The 26,622-nt window shown below is 42.7% G+C and overlaps 2 protein-coding genes across 2 annotated transcripts in view; one reads left to right on the top strand and one right to left on the bottom strand.

The window, feature by feature from the left end:
- Positions 1–6,829, top strand: part of pappa2 (pappalysin 2) — a 62,128-nt gene extending 55,299 nt beyond the window's left edge. Inside the window, exons 26-27 of the mRNA XM_070918936.1 lie at positions 3,029–3,127; positions 6,701–6,829. Coding sequence (XP_070775037.1) covers positions 3,029–3,127; positions 6,701–6,829 — 228 coding nt within the window. The remainder of the gene's footprint in view (positions 1–3,028; positions 3,128–6,700) is intronic.
- Positions 6,830–11,871: 5,042 nt separating this feature from the next.
- astn1 (astrotactin 1) overlaps positions 11,872–26,622 on the bottom strand; it is a 335,823-nt gene continuing 321,072 nt past the window's right edge. The window contains exons 22-24 of the mRNA XM_070918552.1: positions 24,662–24,762; positions 22,919–23,102; positions 11,872–12,109 (exon numbers count right to left, since the gene is read on the bottom strand). Of these exons, the coding sequence (XP_070774653.1) occupies positions 11,872–12,109; positions 22,919–23,102; positions 24,662–24,762 (523 nt within the window). The remainder of the gene's footprint in view (positions 12,110–22,918; positions 23,103–24,661; positions 24,763–26,622) is intronic.

Consider the following 26,622-nt stretch of genomic DNA (forward strand, 5'->3'; position numbering starts at 1 on the left):
TGTTTTGTTTTGTTTTGTTTTGTAAATTTCCCCGCGGTGGGATTAATAAAATCCAAGTCTTTACATGCATGCGCACGATATAGACCCATAAAAAGGAAAGACTTTGAAAACCAAGATGACTTGTTGTTGCTGTGCATTGTTGTACCCCAAACAATTCAATCCAAAGTCTGGCCAACAAAAAAAAAAACTGAAAGGAACTGCTCTGGAAAATTCGACCATTCAATATGCTGGTTTCCACAACCAGCAGGCTCATTTGTAAAATTCTAACACAGCAAAAACTGCTCCCCAGAGCTTGTCCTCTCACTGTGCCTTCAGTCCAATGCTCCAGCCATAAATAACAAAGAGGCAGTGTCCCATTACTGGGCAAGTTTCACAACTTAACATGCTTCTAATAGTCTGTCACACATTCACTCATAATGCACTTAAAATGTTCTAGTCATGGTTCAAAAATATGGTATGATGAGATAAGATGAGATAAGATTACAGACCAACTGCATGTGTTTTTCGAGTAATCTAGACTTTCTATACTGCACATCTATACACGTTACACATGGTAGGTTCCTGCTCTAACCTGGCTCTCGCTATATTTCCTCTTCTGAGAGTGTAAAAACAGCCAATGATTCACGTACTATGGCTTATATCCCATAATACCTGGCACACTAAGGTGGACTGTGTTTTACAATTCCCCACTACAACCACCATCAATACACACACACACACACACACATACAGACCTCCCTTGAACTCCCCGAACTGTCTTTCCTATCAAAAAGGAAAAACAGTTTGAGTCAGATGGAGAAGAGAAAAGGGCAAACCTCACACTCCCCCGACTGCTTTCAGAGAGCTCTGGGCAAGCAGGGTGATGGGGGGGGGGGGGGGGTTGGGGGGGGTGTGTGTGTGACAAAATATCTGCTATTAAAAGAATGAAACAGATACTTGGTAGGAAGTAAAACAATATATTTCTGCTTGACAGAAGAGTGTTCAATAGAATTCATATCTGTGTTTTATAATGCTCTGATGAAGAGCCTGGCTGGTGCTGACGACAGCACATGCACCCCTAGAAATAGCCAATGCTAAGAATATTTCTTTTAGCGAGGTGTTAGGGTCGGCTGATAAACTGACTTGAAGGGAGTTACTGTATAGTGGTAATACACAAACCAGTTGACCTTTTAATTACCCATGGGGGACTAAGGTGCGCAGCCAACTCTAGCTGGTTTAATGCTCTTCATGGGTGTGTGCGTTTCTGTTGAGAGTAAGGTACATGCTGCCTGGAGGGGAATATAAATAATAATTAACCTCAACATGAGCCCTTAACCTCATGTTGGCAAAGTGTGGGGTCCGCTAATTTTAACAGCAAGGGAACGACATGTTGGCGGAACGGAGATCAACAGAAGCTCGGCTACAGAAATCTTTTAAAATTCAAATAAAACTGACAGCAGGCTAAGCGGTATTATGCATGACTGGCCTGGACTATAAAGGTAATTCAAAGATTTACATAGTGGTGGTGATTTGGGTGAGGCATCTGGTGCGCTCGCTGGTAAAGTATTTACTCAGAAACAGGACGATTAAATAGATTTATTTATGCCACGGCAGTTTAGTTGGGAAAGGCAAGGGGATTCGTCAAGTAGGGAGCTCTTTGATGTGAGGAGAAAACTGCAGAAATCTTCTCAGCAGCTGCTCTCTCCCCCTGCGCAGGTTAGGTAGAACCCTAAGTCTTTGAAATGACTCCATCGGCCCATCGGAGAAAGCCAAAAGTATCTTTGGCAATCAGCACTTATTTTCATATTGTTGGCTCAGGGAAGCCCTCAAGGTTTAGCCGAAAACATTAAAAAGGCTTTCATCATGACAAGTTTGAGATTCTATGTAACTTAAATTCCACAAATGTGCGTGCCACTGCAGAGTTTCTCCAGAAGGACTCCCACACTGGCCAGAGCATTGCAAAAAAAAAAAACCAGTTTGAGGAATTGTCATCAATCGATATTCTAAGTAAGGTGAAGCATACCTGAGCAGTCATCAAATGACATCTGTCCGTCCACTCTGCCTGTCCTATAGTTCAAAGGTTGGCTAAGTGCGACGCGAAAGTCAACCTCTCCTGCTTAATCATATTGAACGGCTCTTTCTATCAGTTTGTCACGTTGTTTATCTTTGAATGCCAAAAGAAACTATTTTCGCTCCATGTCTTCACAAGGACTCCAAAAAGGGGGAGGCCATTTGTACTTGTGCAGCAGGTCTCGCAGTTCAGACTTGAAACAAATCATATTCCACCATCCAAATGACTACCATAGCAAACGTCAGGCTGCGAAGTCTTAAATTCTTCATTCCTCCTCTGGCTTTCAAGGTGAATGACTTTAGATACGTCATTGGGGTTCATCAGACTGGGCCATTCATTCTGAACTTGCTTAAAAGGTTGGGTTAATGCAGCCACTAAAATCAAGGAGCGAAAAGGAACTGCTACGGGTGGATCACATGCTCCACGGCAAACAGCGGCGTGCAAAGAAGTCATGCTTCTAAAAATGCGACATTTTTAGTTCGTACATTTCGCAGTAACCCTCGCGTCTACAGCTGTGCGGTGTAATCACAGATTAGATCGGAGCATCTTTCATACAGGAAACAATCTTTAACTGCCATTGTTCAACTGCGCCCTGTTTGTCTTGCTACCTCCACCCACTCGGGGACGTACCCCGCACAAAATGACAGTACGTGGGAACTCCTGGCTAAATGAATCACACAGCCCTGCTCGTGCGCTGAATTGAAGACGCTCCAGCTTGTTCTGTGGACAGAAGTCGTCCTTTCTAATTGGCTAACTTGGATGGGACGTGGAAGTGTTTATTTTGATTTGTTTGTACAATGTAATTGTATGTGAATGTCTGCCACTTACTGAAAATACGTTTTCTGGGAAGATGTTGAGTCATTTATATTTTTTCTTTTTTTTCTTTCAGCCCCTCTCCGCCTTGCCGTGCTGTGTGGTGTGTAATTATCATTTCGGGGAGAACATTAACACTGTTTCTTGTTTATGACTTGTGTGTAGCCCTTTGGAGGGGATGGCTGGTGTGACACCATCAACAACCGGGCCTACTGCCAGTATGACGGAGGAGACTGCTGCCCGTCCACGCTCTCTACCAGAAAGGTACACAAACAGACTTTTCCAGTGCTACGCCTCTCGTCCGCCATATTTACACACACACATTTCATCACTTTTGTATCATCTGTTTTTGTTTTAATAACACAAACATGTTTGGGAGGGACTTATAAATTTGTCCACTTTGTTTAAAAAGGTGGCAAATTGTTGTTTGTCTCGCTCCGGGCTCCCACCGTGCAATCAAGATGAGCTTAGAAGCCGAAGCTGGATTCAAAGCCAGATTCTTCCTGTTTACAGGAGTAGAAATCCGTCTCTTTTGGCACGAGCGCTGTGCCGCTGCGCAGGAGACTTCTGCTAAGCAAACAAACACGGATCCCTGCTACTTTCCCCTCGCTCCTGTTAACGACTGCGCCTATTTAGCCTCCCTCATCTGCACTTAAAACAACACAGGAGACTTGTGGCCTCCAGCTTTTCCACTCAAATGGTAAACAAGCAGGTTTTCACCACCCCATGCTGCCGTACACTTTCTCACCTCTCACATTAAGCCGTTGCAAAAGGAACCAGTCAGGGTTCAGGATGTCAGACATAATATACCTGATGAGATTTACTTCTATTACACTCTATCGCAGTTTTTAGCTGACAAGAATGAAAACCCCACTGTACTATTTTGGTGGCGGTCCCTAAAAGACACTAAACCTTTTTTTTGTATTGCAGCTCTACAGTGTGATGTAGGCCTAGAATCTCATTGCATAAAATAAAAAAAACCCCATCTAAAGCAGGCCTAATCAGTTTGACGAATATATTGGATATCTCTGTTTATCCATCATAACATACTCTCCCTGGTGATAGCTTGTTCGTGCCCCCTACAAGATGCAAATGCATCACATTACACTAATTGCCCTAAATGATTGCTGTATATATTGGGTGGCTAAGAGGAATGGTACGAATAATAATGAGCAGGTCGGGCCAGCGGTGGAAACCAGGCCACTCATTCCCTCAACTGCTTCTACATAAACACATCTTTTTTTTTTTCCTCCATTTTCCTGTGCTTTCATGAGAACCTCTCTCCCATGTGGACATTTGGGAAGTAGTCGTCCCACTCCTCCTCCTCCTCCTCTCACTATACCCTATTTGGCTACTGTACAGCCACACATTCATGACACTCATTCAGGGGGCCCTGCCTATTAATTCCTATGGCCTACAGTTGGCCGGGCCTCGGCTGTCTCCTTCATGTCCGCAGCACGCCATGACTCACTGGCAGCTCCTTCCTAAATGGAGAAGGAGTTCAGCGAGTCTGTAGCTGCCATCATAATAAATGAGCTGCCAGACTGCCACTAACTGCTCTTTTACAGAGTGGGGGTGGGAGCAGCGAGGTGTCTGACGGTCTGCGGTTTACTTGGGCCACTGTAAAACAGCGCCTCAGCGAGCGGGGGTCGTTCTGAGGAAGTGAACTAAACCGCCTCGAGAGTCAGCATCCTGATCGCCACCGCGGCTCCAGCAGAGCGATGGAGCGGGGGGTGGGGGTGGGGGGGGGGGTGGAGGGTTTGTTTACAGAACTCTCGGTTTCTATGTGGCTCCACTTGTGCAGGTGTAGGAAATTACAGGTTTGTAACACAGCGTGATAGTTTTTTTTTTTCATCACATAGTTTTCTCCTAGAGTTGGAATTGTTGAACTGTTTGCAACAGTTTCAATACTTAGCAATCAGAAACGCGCATGCACGCGACGATGAGGTGAGTTTGACTTCTTCTTTTACTTCTTTTACCTTATTCTGCAAGTAACACGACCACTGCGCAGATTGTTCCAGTGTCTGTCGGGGTACATCACCGGCACCTGAACTACATCAAGTATTTGAATCAATAATCACATCTATTTGTGTCTGGATCAGTCCATCGCAGCTGGCTCCTTTTTATGGAGCTCAGGCAGTATTGGTTTTTATTTACAGGGGTAGTTGCAGTGATGACAAAGGGAGGACGGATACACAAGAGATGATTCAGGTGGGATTCAGTCATTGGCCAACAGGGAAAAGCTCCAGGAGAAAAGATCTGAGCTGCCACACCATCTATGGAAACACACAATCTCCCTTTGATTTGTTAACTGGAGTCTGTGTTTGAGTCCGACAAAGGGCCAAAGCAGTAAAAGCAGCAGAGAGCGAACAGAAGGAGGACAAGGTGGACATGATTCCCCCCCCCCCCCAAAGTTTAGACATTACAGTTTTGATTGCGTGCGATCACTTTGAAACTTGTTTCCTTGTCACATGAATCCTGCTCCTGAATATGTTGCGGTAAACAGCGGGGAGGCAACTAATCCAAACACTCAGAAACAGCCAAAAGACCAAACAAAAAAAAAAAAGACAAAAACAAGCCCTTTCTTTCCTTCCAAAGGTTGTTGGAAGTCTTCAAAAGGTGGAGCATTGCTTGGCTCGTTCTGCGCCTGCATCAATGAATCAAGATGAAGCTGTTAAGGAAACATTTAATGGCCGCGCCAATTCGTCTTAAACGGGACTGCTGGCATTTTAAGTGAAGCCGGGCCTTCTGCAGCTCGTCGAGAGCCCTTGGTGAAACTATTACCCCGCCATCAACCCCGTCTCCCTCCAAAACTGAGTGCAATCAGCAGTGAAGGCCGACAAGCTGCTACCTCCCACTCTCCTTCTCGCCTTGCTTGTCGTCATCCTTATTTTCTTTCTCTGCCTCCCACTCTCCCTTTCTCCCTTTCTTTCTCTCAATCTTCCTCTCCCTCCGTCTCTCCAGGAGCGAATGTTTACATTTCTTGCAACAGACTGCTTCGCGGGGCACCAGAGTTTATTTTGCAACCTGTGGTGATGGCTCGCTTCCTAGACAAGAGCTGGCAGCCTCTTGTTGTTGATTCTTAACATGTGTTCATCCGTTCACCTCCACGGCGGTGCGTTCCCCCCCGAAGACCCTCAAGGTTTCTCGGCGTTCAAAGGCCACGTTGAACCATTTGACATCATGCGCTTTTATCGGCCTCCGGGGGGGTGGGGGTGGTGGGGGCTTTGGAGTCCTCTTTGAAACTGTGAGGAAATACAACAAGTCTACTAAGACCACGCTCGGGTTACTAAGCGGTACTTGCCTCTCAGCACAAACACAATGAAGAAGCAAAACCGTTCACTAGCTGCTAGATCAGTTCACGCTAATGTCATTTTTATTGTCTGTTTTTGCCATTCAAAGTCGCGCTCTTTGCTGCAGTTGAAATGTAACAACCCTTTTGGGAAGCCTCCTCAACTACTGCATTTTTCAGTGACTCTGCTTTTACTGAAAGTCCTGATGTAATATTTCCTTTCACCCCACTGCTTTTCATCCGTCTTTTCCAGGCTTTTGTTCCACCTACTCACACTGGAACAGGCCTCATATATGCACAGGATTTGATCAGATTTCATCGACGACCATCTCAGGCAGCCTGAAACAGGAAAAGCAACACCAAGTGGAATGTTTTTTTGTTTTTTGTTTTTCTGTCGGTTTAGTCGTCCATTAAAAATGACATGTGCACCACACAGGCCTGGAAAGTCACATCTTGTGTTTTTAGTTTGAATCCAGCCACAGATCGAAAGAGCTATAGTGGCTCTGGGAAGCCAAGCGCTGACTGTTGTGCTTGTTTACTGACAGGTCATCCAGTTTGGGGCGGACTGCAACCAGGACGAGTGCACTTGCCGTGATCCGGAGGCCGAGGAGAATAAGAGCAAAGCCAGGCACTTGGACGGAGGAGGAGGTGGAGCTGGAGGAGGAATGCAGTGAGATAGAGGGGTGAAAGAGGCTGAACTTAAACCGAGTCAAACCACAGACGATACACCACAACAAACAAACAACTAAAAAATGTTCAATTTTGAAGTCAGACTTCATACAAGTGTAGGCCAATTTTAAGTCATCATAAGTGATCTTTCTGGTAAAATGCATCACATATGAGTTCCTGCACCCATCCTGCCAAACATCCACACGAAGTTAAGGGTTATCTTCACCGCTGGACTTGTGTAAGAGCAGAACATTAGGTTTTGGAAATGAGACTTTAAGTGAGAAAACACAGAGGTTTTGTAGTTCAAATGGGGTTAAAGAGCAGTTTATCCACTCTTGTACGAGTCATATCATCATAATTGGATCAAATCACTATTGTAAATGGATTCAAGTAATTCACTTGAGTTTTGGGATGAAGAAACCAAAAGAACTGGCTGTGCCTGAAAAGTGTTCAGTGCATTCACAGACCTTACAGTAAGGGCTACTAACTGTGTTTACTGTAGCATCCAGTCAGAGGAGCAACCTTAGCACTCCATAGAATTATTTTTAAGTACCATATTGAAATAATACTGAACCCAAACACGGACTGGTTGATCCCTCTCTCATGCTGAATGGCAGTTCAGTTCTGTGACTCGTCTGATGGCTACTCAAAAACCAAATGAGGGGCAAAGTCAAGTGGGCAAAGGAAAAGAGTTGCCCGCTTTCTGAGACCAGACCAAAATACTAAAACTAGTTACAGTCTTCATCATTGTGCATCAGATCCTTCTACACACACTTCTCTCTGACATGTAGCTCGTTAGGAATGTAAAAGGACACATATCTGTAAAGACTAACATGTATAGACTAATATATTTGGATCACCTAACATATCTACTAGATCACGTATTAGTCAACGCTCTATTTATATCACAAATCCAGTAAAACAAACATTTACCTGCGCTATACCGCATGTGCACGAGGCTTCCCAAAAGGGCATCTTCTGGAAGTGTGTCCAGTTGTGTTTACACAAAACCAACATCAAATACTGACTGCACAATGTGCAGCACTATACCATGTCAGAATTATTGTTCGAAAGTTTTATGGATTTCCACTGAAACAAAGACGCACTTAAAAAAAAATTGTAATGTTGGACGAACCAAACATTGAAATAAAAGACTTTTGGGAAGCCTGTGCGCATCTTTTGCTCAACACGGACTCCAAACCTCTCCTGCTTGTACATCAGAAAGGTTCTGGTATCCATTAGCCAGAAATGATGACGTACCCCATGCAAATGTTGTATCTATAAAAAAAAAAAAAGTGTAATCATGTTCTTTGTGATATTTTACAGTACTTTATACTCTATATGAAATAAATAGCAACTTTATAACGACTCTTACAATGTCTTTCTTGATTTCTGTTTTTTGCAAAAGGGTTTTTAGATTTCATCACAGGCTCAATCGTTGTTTTTCATCATACAGATATCTTCACCTCATGACCAATATGATCAATACTTGCACTATACTTGAAATTATTATTAATATTAAAAAAAGTGCTATATTTGGCAATTACTTATGGAACAAAACAGGAACTAGGAACAGTTGAATATAGCACCAGCTATTGTTTTTGAAAGAGGAGACAGCAACACAGACAGTGCAACATGGTTACCTAGTGATCTCCCTGTGCGCCCACTGTCAAATATGTCTTCACCTTTGTCTTATATCAAGATATTAGATTTGGCCGCTCAGCAGACTGATTTCTACCAGATTTTAGGCCACATTTTTGTGAATGTTGTATCGTTTCAGTAGTTTAGATGTCTGTGTAATATATAAAGAAGAATTTTTACAGTATTGCCAGGGTGTCACATCGGGTCTGATTACAGATCTTATGCGTATAGAAGACAAATACTACTGTAATACTTCAAATATGTGATGTTTTGCATGACTCACTAGTGAATACATGTGAACAACGACACATTCTCCTAAGTAAGTTTAAAGGGTCAGTTCACCACAATTACAATAAAACAAACAGCGTCAGATTATATTAATATGAAGGAATGAATTCAGCATTTCGACACACGTGAGCACGTGAGAAAGAAACCATTTAGATCCGGAATATATGGTCAATTTATCCGAATAATTCCGATTTTGAAATTTGCTCCGATGTTCTCGGACATGGGAGATGAATCAACGCTCTTCTCTCGGTCAGCCCTCAGGTCATTTTTACCGCTGGCTCTGTAACGTTTTGATATAAAAATGCATCTTTTGGAAGATACATTTTTGGTCTTTTTGGATGAAACACCATATTTGTTGCTGCCACACTGGTTTGTCTGGAGGTAAAGTTTAGGTTCATAATTGTATTAAGACAGTAACAGCAGCTGTGCCTCTGTGGACTTTGGGGTCCTTATAAGTACAGATATTACAGATATCAATAAATATATCATTGGGGCTTTGATTTGAGATCATCTTTTCACAGTACAGTAAGGTATTTTTTTATGCAGACAAATGAAGTAATTGAAGGAAATCTAAAATAGTGCACACAAATTACAAAAGATTCCCTCTGACTGTTGGACTCTTGAAGAATATCTCTGCAGCCACTTTTCACAATATATCCTTTATTGTTCTTTGAAGTAGCAAAGATCAAAGTGAAAAAGGTTATGACAGCCACATACAGTATAGACACAATAACATCATGCAGATAGTAGATGGTTGGTTCCCATTTCTCTCAAAAAAGGTCAAGAGGTCTCCATCCTGTTGCCTCATTCATTTTATGTTCAATTCCACTTTACTTAGTTTAGTCATTTTACCATTTTTTTTTTGTACAACAAAATTATATCATAGTCTTGAAATCAATCAATCACTTACAGTTTATGACAAAGGTCCGGTGTCAAGATAGTGGAGAACATCGGATCAGAGAAATAAGCCCTCTGCTCTTTACATCAGACCTGCAGTCAGTGGATTAATCCAATCTCTAGACTAAGCTACGCAGCAGATATTACAGTACAATATTGTATCTACTAAAGCACATGTAAATGTTGTAAAATATCACCTGTTGTACATTTATATACAGAAGAAAAACACTGTACTGTGCTATAATGTGATGCATTTATGAAATACTTTGCTGCCTATACAAAACTCTACAAGTGTTCATTTTAGTATTCACATATGAGCTTTTGTTAAAAATCAGTCAACTATCAACTAATGTACATTTGCATTTCTTTGACATCAATCTCCAACATGGTCACTGCACAGGGATAAAAAAGGATACCAAATAATACCGTAACAAACAGAAAATTAAAAACATACTCACAATAAAACACACAGCATCGGTGGAAATGTCAGGAAAAGCCTTTCTAAAGACTTGAAAACACACAAAGAAGCCGCGGAAAACATTAAGACACTGTTCGTCTGCAGTTTCAATACAAAATGATCACCTTTAACAGCGCTCATTGGTTGGATTATGAATGGTGTGAAGACTGTAAAAACGATGAAAGAACGATGTGGAGAAAATGAACCGATTGGTGTACTTCTTCTTCTGTTATCTAGTAAAACAGCTTGAGTTATAAATGCAAAACTATCAGCACTACATTCAGCAGGTTATATTGCTAAAACTTTGATAATGCTATGTACAAGGTTTGTTCTGAGTGTCTATACTACTAAAATAACTCCCAGCAGGCCTTCCTCTCTTGTAAAATCTCTTTAGCTTCAAATGCTAACATGCTACCTCACCTTTCTCACACAAACAGGGATAACTTTGTAAAATACTGGCTTCTCCCTCCCCCCGGTGTCACTACATGGCATTTCCTTAAATATGTTGCACTGCATTCACTTTTCAACATGTTGGAATGACAAAAGACAAAACCAGGTTTGTATGTTCTAGCTCATGAGGCTGACGTCACTCAAAATATGTAAAAAAAAAAAAAGAAAAAAAGAAAAGAGAAGTGATAGCTGAAAGTCTTGATAAGACTTGATGTAAACGCAAATCCGCACAACACGGCAGCCAATACCAAATCTCAGCTGTGGAGATACATGATGTTTTAGCCCGTGAAGTGTTCACCTGCCGCATGTGCTGCAGTTATTTATAATATATGCGTGCTACAAGCATCAGAAGCTGGAAAATTTTAAGCAATGGTTGGAATGTGCCAGTGAAACTGAAGCTATGATGAGTTTAAAGACTTTAGGTTAGAAGTCAGGTCTAAGACTGCTGACATCAAGAGTTACCATTTTGTAATCTCTCCCCGAAATGTCTAAAGATGGGACGGCGGCTGGACACAAGGACCTGATGTGTCCTGTAACCCTTCACGTCCCAGACTACACCATCAAGATGTCACATCGTTGAATCCAACAAAGAAATAAAGTGAAATAAAATGCATGGCCTTATGTTTGGTTCCATATATACTGTGTGTTTTTCCGAAGATAATTGCATTTAATGTCATGCTTGAATACTAAACAAAATGTAAAATACCATATTTTTTGCCTTTTCCCCCTACAATTGCAATTACTTTTCATCCCATGCTGAATTTAAAATGTGTTGCAAAAGGTACTTTCAGTTTTTGAAAAGCTCACGTTGATTTCTGATCCATTTCTGTTTTCCAGGCGACTTTGGTCCGTCCATGCCTGCCTCACAATATTTCAATTTTCAAAACGAAAACTCAACTAAAAATATCCACATTTAGACACATATCCTGTTCAACGTGCGGACAGGAGGAGAGGGAGATGGAACTGCCAACCCTGTGATTAGTAAAGTGAAGCTTTACTTGCTTCACTCAGACTCCCAATGTACTACTGCAATGAAGGAGACAACTGAGGGAAACAAGGAGGGCTTTTATTGTGAAGCATCTGCAGAAGTTGTCGAGTTTGCGTCCACATTTACTTTGATTAGACTTTTGAATACATGGAGCTAAATGGAGCTAAATGGCATTTCAAATAGTGTTGAGAATTGCGTATGACACCATGAATGCATGCAGCTAATGGAAAACAAATGTGAAACCTGCTTTTGATTTGTTTCTTTGTTGGCTTTGACAAATCTCCCATCTCCCTGAACACCTCCTGAACGGAAACCTCTGAATCATTCTACAGCTCCTTGGGCTCACCGTAGTCGTTATACATGACCGTGAGCGTCTGCTCGTCACAGGCCTTGTGCACGTCCTGGCCCATGTTCGACCAGTTCAGCCCAAAGGCCTTGGTGTCGGTGTAACGGCAGGACAGGAACTTGAGGGACATCCTGCGGAGGCCGATCTTGGGCTCCTGAAGCAGACCTTTACACCATGGGGAGAGCTCATCTAACTGGGAGAGGATGAGGCCGGCCTTCCTGTTGGAACAAAGTAAGGAAATAATTTAAAACTGTTTTTGTTTGCTTTCAGGACCTTGATAACCTCCATTAACATGTTGGAAGTTGGAGAATAAGAGACATTTTTGTAATTCATGTAAATGAATTACTTGAAAAGGACACTCATTACGTTCCTCACTAGGATGACGTGAGTGACACAGGTAGGACTCTCCACAAGCGCTGCAGAGAACCAGCATTACCCATGTAACCTCACCTGTAGCCACCTTGACTAATCAGTGTTTTCAGAGACATAAAGTTGATTTGGATGACTGCAACTGCTATTTTCTCACCTTATATACACACACACACACACATTACATATATACACACATTACCAAAAATGTTTTCTTGATTTTGAAATGTCTTACTGGGCTCTCTATATTTTGGCATGCAACCTTTTGGAAAACAGCTGCTCACCCCTCCTCATACAAAACATGCAGTTCTGCCTGGATACACTGCATCTCTCTCTCTGTGTCTCTCAGTAAGGAAGCAGATTCATAACTGGAGATATGCCTTCAGTATTGTTTGTTGGATGTAATATGCGTATTAGACTACACAAAAATGTATGCTACTGTTTTCCAGTTTAGGGAAAATAGCACAACGCAGGCAGAGACAACATACACATGCATGTATGTTTTAAGAGATATCAGACATTATATGGTTGCGCCTCTGTCAAATGAAGAGCCCGTAAATTAGAGGTGGAATGCAACCAAGGACATTTACTGAAGTACTTGTACTCTACATGCTGCCTTCTATTTCTACTTCACTGCATTTCAGAGGGAAATATTGTACTTTTTTACTTCACTACATTTATCTGACAGCTTAAGATCTTCGCATGCAAACCACTCAAAGAAAATTAAAGTATGATGTTTTGTTATGATTATTGAAATTGGGCGCCAGACATACAATTAAGCCTGTCAATAATATTCTGGGGTGTTGCATGCAGGCCTGACTTCTCTGTGTAACCCACACTACAAAATAAATGGAAGGATGGAAAGGCGGATCTAACCTCGTAAGATAGTAACCAAAATTCAGGACAAAAGGAAATCAATCTCATATTTTAACAACAATTGTACCACTTCTGTACAAATGTCTGTACACACGTCACATATTTGGTTTTACAGGAAGAAAACATCATTGGATTGTGATACAAGAACACAAAGGGTTTTTTTTGGCCGATATTGTTACAATATGACCGGGGATGTCTATCTAAAAAGGTTAAAATTGAATTCTTCATTTCATCTCGACTTTAAGATGCTACAAATTTGGCCAGGGCCCGCCCAGCAGCCAGTAGATGATGTAAACTGTAGTCTTCCTTGACACCAAATCGCACCGCACCAATGGACCGCCACTGCACCTCCTCTATTACTTTGGCATCCAGGCGAGGAAAAAACAAAACAAAACATTGCTGCACCTCAGGAAAATGTCTCATTTGGACGTCTACTTGTGTACGGCCATAATTTGTTGTTTTTAACAGAAAGCTAAAGCATACCAGTTTCCATTCAAATTAGTAATCATATCTCCCCCAACACTGCTCAATCCTCTACACTGGTTGCTTTGCAAGGGTTTGGAAAGTCGTTGATATCACAAAAGTCAGTCAGCAACCAGGAAATGCAATGAACTGTGGGAAACACAGGTTGCCAAGCATCTGAGGGAAGGTGGAATCTCAGTGTTGATGCACATCAGCTGTCAGATACTCTAGACTGTCTACAGTCCATAAATCACGCTGTGGCTCTGCTGTTGTTTTAGAATGACATCACTGCATGACAGAACCTAAAACCTACCCATCCACCACCGCCTCCTGTCTGAAGGAGCTCACGGGGTAAGGTGCACTGTTACTGACACATTCCAACTTTGACCCAAAGCACACACACAGAAGGTCTGGGTGAAAGTAAAACAGTGGAAAAATGAATGAATGAAGAAATGAATGGCCGTGGCAAGGAGAGAGCTGGTCCTGCGGAGGAAAACAGGGGCTATGAAATGCTTGAACTTGTCCTTTGGCCAAACCAGGCCAGCTGAAAAATCATCTCCATTAGTAACACGATGCACAGAGTTCACATAAATACATCTCAAAAGGGACACGGAGTGCAATAAATAACCATTAAGCCTGATGCAGCCCCGTTTGGCCCTCGTAGTGAAACCCTGTCAAGTGTTTGTCTAAAGTCAGAAAATGGCAGCAGCCAAGATTTCATTCATTCCACACACACTTTCTCCTCATTCTTCAGCCAAACCAGCACTTCTACAGCACAGTGTCCCTGTTCTGCCAAGCCACAAGTCTGCTGGACGCACCAGAGTCACCAGAGCCACAGCATATTAAAGTGATGAACTGATGACACATCAGAGCACCCAGGCTACACATTCAATACGCACCAGTTAAAGGAAATTAATGGCCGTACTGATAGAAGGAACAAAAGGGCATTTGTCTGTTCCTAAGTGCTTTTACCTATCCCGTAGCTCCAATTCTTCCAGTTTCAGCAGATTGCTTCCCAGAGCCCGCCTGCAGCCGTGTGGTTTTTCTCTCCTGCATGCCCCAATTTAAGTTCAAGTTCATTTTGAATGCAAAATGTGCAGGTGAACGCAAACCACAGTGAATCAACAAACATATAATCCTCCACTAATCGGCATGGACTCTCACCGGATAGTCGTGGGGCAGATGGGATGCTTTTAAAAAGTTTTTTATGTGATAATGACGATTGTCATGATGATGACAGACGTGGCATAGATCCAACAAGGTGCTGGAAACATTCCTCAGAGGTTTTGGTCCATATTGACATAATAGCATCACGCAGTTGCTGCAGATTTGTCGGGTGCACATCCATGATGCAGATCTCCCGTTCCACCACATCCCAAAGGTGCTATATTGGATTGAGATCTGGTGACAGTGAACCCATTGTCATGTTCAAGAAACCAGTTTGAGATGACGTGAGCTTTGTGCGTGTTATCCTGCTGGAAGTAGCCATCAGAAGATGGGTACACTGTGGTTATAAAGGGATGGACATGGTCAGCAACAATACTCAGGTAGGCTGTGGCGTTTAAATGATGCTCAGTTGGTACTAAAGGGGCCAAAAGTGTGCTGAGAAAAAATCCCCCACACCATTACACCACCACCACCACCCTGAACCGTTGATACAAGGCAGGAAGGATCCATGCTTTCATGTTGTTTATGCCAAATTCTGACCCTGCCATCTGAATGTTGCAGCAGAAATCAAGGCTCATCGTTTTTCCAATCTTATTGTCCAATTTTGGTGAGCCCGTGCAAATTGTAGCCTCAGTTTCCTGTCCTTAGCTGACAGGAGTGGCACCCGGTATGGTCTTCTGCTGCTGTAGCCCACCTGCTTCAAGGTTCGACGTGTTGTGTGGTCAGAGATGGTCTTCTGCATACCTTCGCTGTAACGAGTGGTTATTTGAGTTACTGTTGCCTTTCTATCATCTCAAACCAGTCTGGCCATTCTCCTCTGACCACTGGATGTTTTCTCTTTTTCGGACCCTTCTCCGTGAAAATCCCAGTACAGCAGCAGTTTCAGACCAGCCTGACTGGCACCAACAACCATGCCACTTTCAAAGTCACTTAAATCCCCTTTCTTCCCCATTCTGATGCTCGGTTTGAACTGCAGCAGGTCGTCTTGACCATGTCTACATGCCTAAATGCATTGAGTTGCTGCCATGTGATTGGCTGATTAGATATTTACGTTAACGAGCAGTTGAACAGGTGTACCTAATAAAGTGGCTGGTGAGTGTAGGTCAACTCAAGCTGGACTGCAGGAGAGTGAATGTACAACTTTTTCTCAATTTCTCTATGGAGGACAATGATTTGCAGTTTGCTCAGGATCAGCATAAAACCAAGCACCAGGAGTAAGTAAGAAAATATGTTTTTTTATTAGTAACTTGTGTGTTCCACTCTCTGTGGCAAACTAATATCCTCTTGTCAAACATGAACTTGAAATGGTGATCCACAAGTCTCTTTTTTGGATTTTTGATGTTGTTGATAAACTACAATTCTTCTGTGTTTGGAACTTAAAGTTCAGCACACTGTATTAATACAGACACTGTGTGGCCTGTGGCTTCTGCAGTATTTCATCTTCTGTCTTGCACTGACTCCAAATCAGCTGCTGTTCTGTTAACATATAGCATGTCAGCAAATTTCCTGCAGCGTGATTGTGTTCATGTTATTTCTGGAAAATGAATGTGTTCTACCACAAAAGGGCCACGATTCCTTTCAAATAAGAAAAACACTTTCAGTCAAACATATTCCCGCGTTATTGTTGGCGTTCCTCTCTAATTTGCAAACCATTTTACATATAGAGACACATGAGAAGCAACATCCTCTTTGCAGTTGCTTGGCTGATGGAAGTACTTTGCATATCTCATTGAATTGTTTTTGGAATCAGAGCGTACTTTGAATGTTACATGTACATATGGATGCTCAGTAGGACAACATCCCTATTACAAATGCATGTCGACAGATCCATGACAGCAACCTCTGCGGCCTCAGCCGTACTGTCGTTCATATCATTTTTCTGAAACCTCTTTATATTTTGCCACAGATTTCAGTGGTTTGAGGAAATCGGGATATTTATTTGCTTTAAATAAAAAAATTGTTATGCTTTCATTTTTTTCAGTTAAGGAGAGGTTTTGCAGGTTCCAAATAGCAACGGTTGTCACCATAAATCCTTGTATAGGAGTGGAAAATGGTCTCCAAGAGACAACATGAGTGCCCCTTAAAAAACCCCTCTCACCCCAAACATTTGTGTGGCTATGACTGTGCACATGCAACCAGGTATGTAGACACATGTGATACACATGTACATAAATATATGCATACAGACACGCTCACACTACAAGGCACACATTTGCATGGCAAGGTGATCACACACATACACACACAAAGTCGTGTTTCCGTCACTTCAGAGGACATTACATTGGCTAACATTCATTTCCTGGAGACTTACCCTAACCCTAATCTTAACTTAAACCTAACCTAAACCTAACCTTAAAACAAGTCTTCACCCTGATATTTAATGATTTACGTTATGGGGACTGTTTTGTTCCCATAAGGAAGGCGTGTCCCCACAATGCACTGTGAAAACAGATGTCCCCACAACACACACCCACACACGTATACACACTGTTTAAAGTGTTAATCGGAAAGAAAATTTTAAGAATGTCAAAAACATATTTACTTTAGAAATAAAAATACTATTTTCCTTCTGTTGCCTGAGTGGATTGATTGATTGAGGGTCTGGTTCATTTTTAAGTGAACCAGAAACACTCCGGCTGCTGAGACACCAGGTGTTAGAACAGCAAATCGAAGCAGGAGCATTTACAATGTTTCAATCAAAACTTTAAACTCCACTTTAAACAATGAACACACACCAGAGGGGCTTCATGGGTCCAAATTCTTAGACCTGATCTGAAACAGACTTGTGGCAAACCAACCCATACGTGATGTGCATGAATCATTTTCAAATATAAAGATCTGATTTGGAAAAAAAAAAAACCCATGAAGATAATTAGACCTAATCCAAAATCGACACAAATAATAGTAATACATGTCACTTCACAGCCTCACCTCAACAACACAACCCTCTTTAGATCCATCCAATTAGACTATCACTTATCACCAGTGTTCTCTTCTGTTATATGGAACTATGTGGGTTTACTTTTTCTCTCTACCACCATATTAAGAGCGGAGAGCAAATCCACTTGCCACAGATGTAAAAGGCTTCCCTTCGTGCCCTCTGACCTGCGCTAAATGTGTCTTTTTGTAAACAGTTTCTTCAAAGAAAAATCAATATTCTTTTCTGAATTGATAAACTGCATAGTTAAAGTGTCATTAGTAATTGCTAAAAATATTTTGTCTATCAAAATAGCACTGTATATTACATTTGGCTGGAACTAGATCTCTCCTAGTGAGGGCAAATGGCTTTGTGAGGCAGACTCATGACAATGTATACTGATATTGATAATGGGATATCTTTTACCGGGAATTCATATGTAAATGTAAGTATGTAAATATGTATATATACGTTTCTGTCCACAGTATCACAGAAACAAATAAATCGCTGCTGGACGAGCTGCTGAAAGGCACGTCTGCTTTAACTGTGTGTATTTTTGTCCGTCTCTCAACTATAAAAAGTCAGAGAGCAAAGTAAACAGTCTGCTGTGATTATGATTTCCTGAGAGAAATTCCAACCATAACAATACTTATTATCGCAGGCACTCCTCTGATTAGAGAGACTGTCGTGTAAAAACAGAAAAGAAAATAGGAAAAAAAAATCAAATATTTTTTCAGTTCATCAAAGGGCATGGAGTCCAACCAAGGACATGGTCGGGACTGAAACGGCCGGGACGGAGGATTTTCTTTCAGCCCGGCCAGAACATCTAGCGTTCATAAGTCAACATCCAAGCGGCGTGCCTTAAATGATGGGTACTCCCCCGGCGATGACAAGGTCTGGCCCTTGGAAGAAGAAGTGTCAAGCCTTGGAGAGACAGCCTTTCGGTGAGTTTATGGTTCGAGTTAAAACATCACGCGATGTTGATTGAAAAAGGCAACAAAAATGTCCTCCGCAGGGTGCCAAGCGGTCTCGTCAGTGAGATTCGATATGTTTCTAAAAACAGCAGATCTGAATATTTGCTGCCACAAGAAAGAAGATAGAGGCCCATTTGTTCATTCATTTGTTTCCAGATATTGCTTACTTGGCTGATAGGAGTTTACATTGAGTCAAAGCCTGAGCAGAGATCTTGCTATCTGTATTTTGACTAGCTAATGAAAATCTAAGTTTATTCAGTCCTCATTGTTTGCGACAGGGAAACTGGGGAATTCTCTTCATAAAACACTGAGCTGATTTGGGAAGATGAAGTCGTGTGTGTGTGTGTGTCTGTGGTCTGCACATGTACAGTCCGTGGTGTGTGTGTGTGTGTGTGTGTGTGTTTGTGTGCGCTCGAGGGGAGCCTGTCTGCTCTGTTGTTTACTGTCGGCGGTACCACAGATGTGTTGTTTGGGTGGGAGAGGTATATTCCCTCTCAAGGGGCCAAAGAAATGGTGATTTAAGAACAATCCACAAACAAAAGGGACTTCAAGAGGGGCTGTTATGGAGAACAAGGACTGTCTAGTCTCTGGGCAGATTCTGCTGTCGTGGATGACATCCTTGTGGACTTTTAGACCTCTCGTAGCGCTATGGAGGTGTTTTCTATGACTACGAGTAGAAGGGCCAGTAAAGGTAAAAAAAACTATATTCTCTGAGGTTAAAGTGGTGCATTTACCAAAAAAAGACTTAACTTTTAATTTCGCAGACGGTTCAGCACCAACAGAGAGAAGAGACTTCCGTGTTGCCGAGACAGAGACGGGTCTCGAACAAAGTTCATCTTCTCCTGGTTTGTCCGTCTGGAAAATACCACTTCAGTGTCAGAATGTTTGGAAGACGTGGATTGTGAAAAATGGGTCCCATATATAAGTATAAGTATATCAGTCATAATCTGTGCTCACGTTCACTTCTCCCATTGGAGCGAACAGACTCAGGACCTGCTGCTAGTCTCCTAAAGGGGGGCGGGGCAGTGGCAAAGCCCACGTGACGCAGACACAGGAAATGACTGAGTTGAGCCGTCTCCTTTCTAAACCGTCTCTGACCTAGTGTGAGCGTGGTTTCCATGGGAACGCCATTGGCGAGGCTCTCGTCAAACAGAAGTAGATCCAACCTTGCAAAGTGAGATGTGGTTCCTTGACAAAAAGAACCCACTATTTTTTTTTTTCTCTCGTAAATGTATGACTTAAATATTACCCCGCTCTGTCATTTACTTACTTTTTTAACTCACAATTGCCCTAATACGCCGTTGTAGTTTGAAGCTTTCGGTTTTTCCTTTTAAGTTGTTCTGAGGAGCTGGTGGAGGTGTCAGGAAACACCAACTATTCAATACCAGGTGTGCCAGCTGAGTGGTCAATTGTAATTAGGCCGATGATGTCACAGGGCCCGTGATGTCACCATTTGAACAATTTATTCAGAGGTGCGATTTCACTGTAACTTCCCCAACAGACCATGCTAATGTGACCATATAACCTGGCACATGGAGTGAGTGCGTAGTTCGACTCACATCCATCTGAACTGCTGGGTGCTTTGAATTTTACAGTATTTAGGTTTATACGAAGAAGAGAAAATGGAGGAAGAAGAACAATAAGACCAAGATGAGGACGTCTCACAACAGCAACGAGAGCAACCAGCTTTCAGCACTGAATGCTTGGACCCCTAATGATTCGGTGGGTTGAATAAACAGTAGCATCTCCGCACATCCCCGATGTTTACCAGCCTGAGTGCGCTGTGATACTTTATACTAACAAACCACTGGCTTCGATTGTTTAAGGATATAATCTTTATCCTAATGTGACCAGAATGTTTATTCATGCTGAGACACAAATACAAAGCAAAATCTCCATCAGACCCCAGTGATGGAGTCGACCTCTGTTCAACTGAATGACAATGATCAAAATGATCTTAGGTGCTTTCGCAGAACCCGGCCAACATCAACACTTGGATGCTTGAAAAGTCCAGAAACTTTGCCTGACCCTTATTTTGGTTTGCTAAAAAGTGATATCAGTCGTATTTCTGTCCTGGCGTCGGCGCAGCCATTTATCTGCCGCGTTTGTTTTTCCCCAACGTTCGAATAACGTCAGAGAAACAGAGTGTCTGACGCCGCGGGGAAGTTGTCAGCGCACTTAGACACAGCAGTGGAGCTGTGAGGCCATTAACCTCTCTGCTTGCCTGCCTGCTCGCTTGGTAACAATAGACGGCATACAGCTCCGCTACAGGCTGAGCATGGAGTCTTTTCCTCACACCAAACCAGATACATAGGAAAGTCTAATGTTCATTTGATGACTTGACTAAACAAAACATTGTTTATACTTCCTTCCCCTGTTGCCAGGCCTCACCTTGAATGCACTCCTCTACTAGCTTTTCCAGCTCCGAGGTGCCTTTTATTAACGTTAATCACCCCTCCCTTTAACTAAATTGGGGGACTGTTAATCTAAGTGTATTTTAATGGAACACTTCAGAAGCAACTCCCTCAATTACATCAACTTCTTTCCAGCATGGTCCCCATTAAAAACAACCTTTCATTTGGGGCGGGGGAACCCACAGACAGAGAGAGAAACCGAGAGAATTAAGGGAGCCTCGGCTAATCAGTTTCACCTGCCAAAGTGAAAGCATGTACCACAGACTGCCATTTATAAGTATGTTTTACGTCGGACACATGGCTCTGTTTATAAAACATTAAGCTACAATTTTACATTATGGGTACTTATCCGCAGTTTGGGGGGAAATCTGGGGCCCTCCCTGGTTGTGCGTTACGAAATGGCCCCGGTGATGTCACGGAGGTTAAGCTCACTCGCCTTCGGTTTGAATGAATTTCCCCCGTCAACTCTAATTCACACAAACAACCGCCCGGAATCAAAGGCAGCACTTTGGAAGCTGCGAGCGGAACATCTGCCCACCTCTGAGAATCAAAACAAGAGTTGGACACCGGCGAGCTTTGAATGGGCTGATACCATGGAGACGTGGCTGTGTGAGCCACTGTGGGATGTGTTTGTAACTGTGCTGGGAAAAAAACCCAAAACAACCTTTGGCTAGATAGGGTTACTTTTGAGTGGTTTCACGTGTCTTACTTTTTATTAGAAAATTAAGATTTAGTGTTGAGTTGTATGTACAAGACGGGACCATGATGGAATGATTTTTAGTGTCGTTTTACAGCTTTAAGTCTCAAGTCTGGCAGTACTGACCGCATGGCGTGGCGTGGCATCGCATCATTTAACGGTGCTCGTAGCACACATCGGACGCAACAGCGGGTACAGCGGGTACAGCGGCGTATCGTCCCATCATTTCTTGACTGTTAACGCGCGTCAAAGATGGCGTTTACGTACGCACCATATGCTGTTGGCAACAATGCATTGCGGCGCACCGCTTTCAGTGGGCCAAACAAAGCTAAACTTAGTCTGGACTCTGGACAAAGTTGCTGAAGCTCAGTTGAACAGGAAACGTGCGGTCATGCATCAAGTGCAGGTGTGTGCGATTTGCCCAGGCCTTATCCTTTTTATCCTTATCCTTTAAACTCGTCAGGCAGCTTTAGAGATACGAGTCATGGTTTAATCAGCACGCTTGATGGTATGTAGCGAGGTCTATGAATCACTGTTAGGAGGGGAAGAGCTTCACATGTGAGGGGTAAAGTAATCACTAATGTAGCATATCTGTAATGTCAGTCCAAATCGGCCAAATGTTTCATGTTTTCCAACATATTTGAAATTTGCTGGTGAAAGGGCCGTATGCTCAAATTTTAAAGTGGTGTTCACACACACACACACACACACACACACACACACACACACACACACACACACACACACACACACACACACACACACACACGCACACACCAACCCAGACTCCCGTCTAGTTGCCACTATTCTTCTTTTGGTATCCTGTGAAAGTCTAACTGGTAGGCTTGTATATTGTTGGGTCATTCTGATAAATTGGCCATCAAACTAAAGTTGATCAATTTTCTGGCAGAAATCTGAGGCTGCATGGGCTGAAACACAAACTAAATTCTAATTGTTTGACAGCCTCCTGTTCAGTCTCACTGTCATTTTCCTTCCTGCGTTGTCAAAGCAAAAGGTGCTTACAAAGTGTCCAACCGATTCCCATCTTCTAAAAATGAAGCGTTTGTACTTTGCCTTGCTTTAAAAACTCTGAGGCTTTCTAGAAAAAACATCTGACCAGAAAAGAAAAGGGGGTTGAAAGATAACTGTACCTGGGTCCTAGCTCGTCCTCACACCTCCAGGTGAATTCTCCGAAGCTCTCGTAGCGCTGGTTGTAGTGGTAGAGCACGCGGTGGAGCGTGGGAGCACCCAGGTCCATCAGGGTGTTGTAGGCCGTCTGCTGCTCCTTCCCACTGGTGTAGCCGTTGAACAGGTTATAGATCTTATCGGCTATTTCTGGAATGGCAAACACAATCACAGGTCCATAACTTACATGCACCGCTAGCCTCGCACCGCCAGACCTATCTCCACACAGAGAAAGGTCTGGCTCAACCCATTATCATTCTGGGATAGGGTTTGTATTTCTTTAAACCAATCACAATCGTCTTGGGCGGCGCCAAACCCGCGAAAACTGTAACATGCAGATAGCGGAAGGGGAGGAGAATTCCGACTGAAATAGTCGCCTATTAACTTGACTTATCCCAACAGCCTACATCCGGGGAGTCAGACCAAGCACGACTACACAGTGTCACGGCAGCTACAAACGACTGACTATGAAAAATGTTAACTTCAGAGCAATGTTTACCAAACTGGTTGGTTTGTGCTACTTCATACCAAGCGATCCTCAGGGGAAGGCAAAAGAAAAAGATCTAACCTTGCCGCTGTTTCGGAGACACTAGCGGCTGCAACCCACAAATATTTTCAGCATCGTTTAAGCATTTGGTCCATGATGTCAGAAAGAAAAGTGAAAAATTCCCATCATGAAATTTCATGAATCCCAAGTTGACGTTTTCAATTGCCCTGTTGCGTCCGACCCACAGTCTAAAACCCAAAGATATTCAGCTAATGACCAGAGAAAAGCAGCCAATCATCACAATTGACAAGCTGGAAGTTCTGCTTGAAAAATGACAATTAAAAAAAAGATGAATTAATTGTCAAAAAAGTTGCAGATTATTTTTCTGTCAATGAATCGACTAATCGTTGCAGCTCTAGAGACACTGTTGGGGTTTGATGTGCTACTTCCTATGGGGGGGGGGGGGGGGGGACTTTCCCCTCCAATGAATACTCCACACCAGAGTTTCTGTCAAAACCAGGGCAGAACTATGGGGTCTCCATTAGTGGAAATGCGATGCTCTCTCCTTTTTCTTTTTCTACTGCAGGCCCACTTTGCATTTTAGATTAATACGGCAGATGTCATTTTACATGCATATCTTGATATTAATGGCATTTTAAAATCAATAAATCATTAACACATCCCTCTAGAGCCAAAGTGGTCGGAGATTTTTTCTCTTCAAATGGGAAATTGTTTTTTCTTGGCTCGTCGGGTTACGAATTTATCCACCTGCCCTGGTTAACAATGACAATAAAGTCTGTTTAAAACCGAGGCACAGAGTAGAAGTATTGTATTTCACACCATTCATGTATTTCCAGACATTAAAATCAACAGCGTAGGCCAGTGGGATCACACTTCACCGGCTGCAGCATTTTTGCAATGGCCGATTCGAGCCTCCCTCTGGTACAGAGAGTGGCAAAAGATTTCAACTCTGAATCTTCTTTAAAGTTGAGAGTATATGAAAGAACACGCGTGTGTAGTCAAAATATTTTCTTTTCCTTCAATACAGCACCTCTGACTTACTACATCCCTTTAATCCAATAAACAAACCCACATTAAATCACACTAAGCCTGAACATGCATGTATGCCGAGTGTCGGGACGTGAAAGTCATGTCCGTGAGCCACCTGTGATCAGTGCTGAAAGATGATTCACCTTGCTGGCTTTGTGTTCTCTTCCCTCACCTTGTGCTTTGACGTCATCCACAGTCGGACACGGGGTTTTGATGGTGACCTCACTTGGGCTGGAACGGCGCCCTGTGTTGTCTACTGCCCACAGCCGGAACCTAGACGCATAAACACACAGGAAAATGACACACGAAAGGAAGTCTGCTGCTGATTGTGAGCGTTAAACACTTTTTCTCGGCCTAACACGTTCTACAAAACCCACAACGGGAACCTGCAAACATCTGGCAGCTGCTGCAATTCATGCAGCGGTTAATTCAATCATAAGACGTCCCTTGTTGGAGATGCATTGTCGATGCAGGCTCTCACTATTTGCCAGACTTGACAACGAGCACTTCTTCACAGAGCTGTTGTCCTGTCGTTTCACTAAATGAATATCTCCACCTAGTGAGCGAAACACAAACTGCATCCACCTGCAGCACCGAGGATTTAGACAGCCGCACAAACAGTAGCAGACGGTAGAGACGTGAAGCGGCATCACATTTTTCATCACCAGCCTGGAGATATATATATATATAGGGAGTTTTATTCAAATTGCAGATATGCACACTTCACTGAAAAGCGAGACTTGATACATTTCCGAGCAACAGACCTCAAGCGTTTAAACCTTTCCAACATGTCCTCAGAGGCTTGACATGCAGCTGCAGAGTGTGTGTTTTCTGTGTCGTTTTTTTTTTTCTCTCACAAATCTCAAGCTTTGTAAGGGCCCTGTACAGAAAATATAGGGAGTGTGCAGCGCGGCCTCGGCTCGGAGAGATGAATGAGCTGCCAGACAGGATAGAGAGAGCAGGAGCCCCGCTGATGCTGGGATTAAAAGGGCATGTGTTGCCGCTCACTCAGCCCACATACATCAAAATAGTTTGAAGAGGCTCCGTCCTTGGGCCTCTTGCCCTTTTTTCTTCTCCTTTGTTTTGCTCACGCTCTCTCTTGATCTTTTCCCTCACTCTCTCCTCTTTTTCTCCCGTCTCTACCCCAAACTTTGCCTCTGCTCCTCCATTTCTTTCTCTTCACCTTACTCCTGCCTCTTTTCCACTCACACAAAGTGTGTGTGTGTGTGTGTGTGTGTGTGTGTGGCTTCCCTCCTGGCAGGCTGTCTGTGAGATAAGTGTCAGCATGTGTAAGAGAGCATCTGAGCATCCGGTGTGTGTGTGTGTGTGTGTGTGTGTGTGTGTGTATTTGTGTGTGCTCAGAGAAAGGTCTACATCTTGATTGCTGCATCACATTGTTAAACGTCTTCACTCAGGCGTACACAGACAGAGTACAGAACTACTTGAATGTAACATGGAAGAGAGTTTTTTTTTTTTATCTAATATATTTGTGGGGCCTACAAATGTATTTTACATTTCAAATGTTTTTTCACCCCCGACCCTGACCTAAAATGCCCCACAAAATGAACCCAAATGATCCTGATTCTAATTCTATTCGCACTTAATACTCGACCAAAACCTCACCTTAGCTGTAGTCCTCACTCTTATGCCAAGCTCTGAAAAAAAAAACACCTGGATTACCTTGGTCATTAAAAAGTGTGGGAATAAACTCTAACACTAACTTTGCCTGTATTTGACCTACATGGCTTTGTTTGTCTTATCAGAAGCAAATACAGCACAACCGCTTAATATAGAATATTTAATTACTTGGAATAACTAAGGCGCCGCACATTGTGGGATAAAACCAGCTTCAAGTGTTTAGGTTGACACAATTGAGCTAAGATCATAGTATGCTAAAGTACATAGCACAAAGGCACTGTGTGTAGGATTTGAAATATTTTCAACTTTGGCACCCCCCAGTGGAAGTATAAGAAAGGACACGGAGTAAGAAAGCAATGCACACTGCTTATGCTATCAGAATGTTCTTCCATTGTACTCGATTTTTCCCTACACTGGTTGTTGTGATGCTTAAAGGAGTACTTCATTTTAGGAAATTTGCTTACACGCGATCAATAAACATTTCCTCTCCGTTGG

Source organism: Enoplosus armatus, chromosome 14 (genome assembly GCF_043641665.1).
Source record: "Enoplosus armatus isolate fEnoArm2 chromosome 14, fEnoArm2.hap1, whole genome shotgun sequence".
NCBI lineage: Eukaryota > Metazoa > Chordata > Actinopteri > Centrarchiformes > Enoplosidae > Enoplosus > Enoplosus armatus.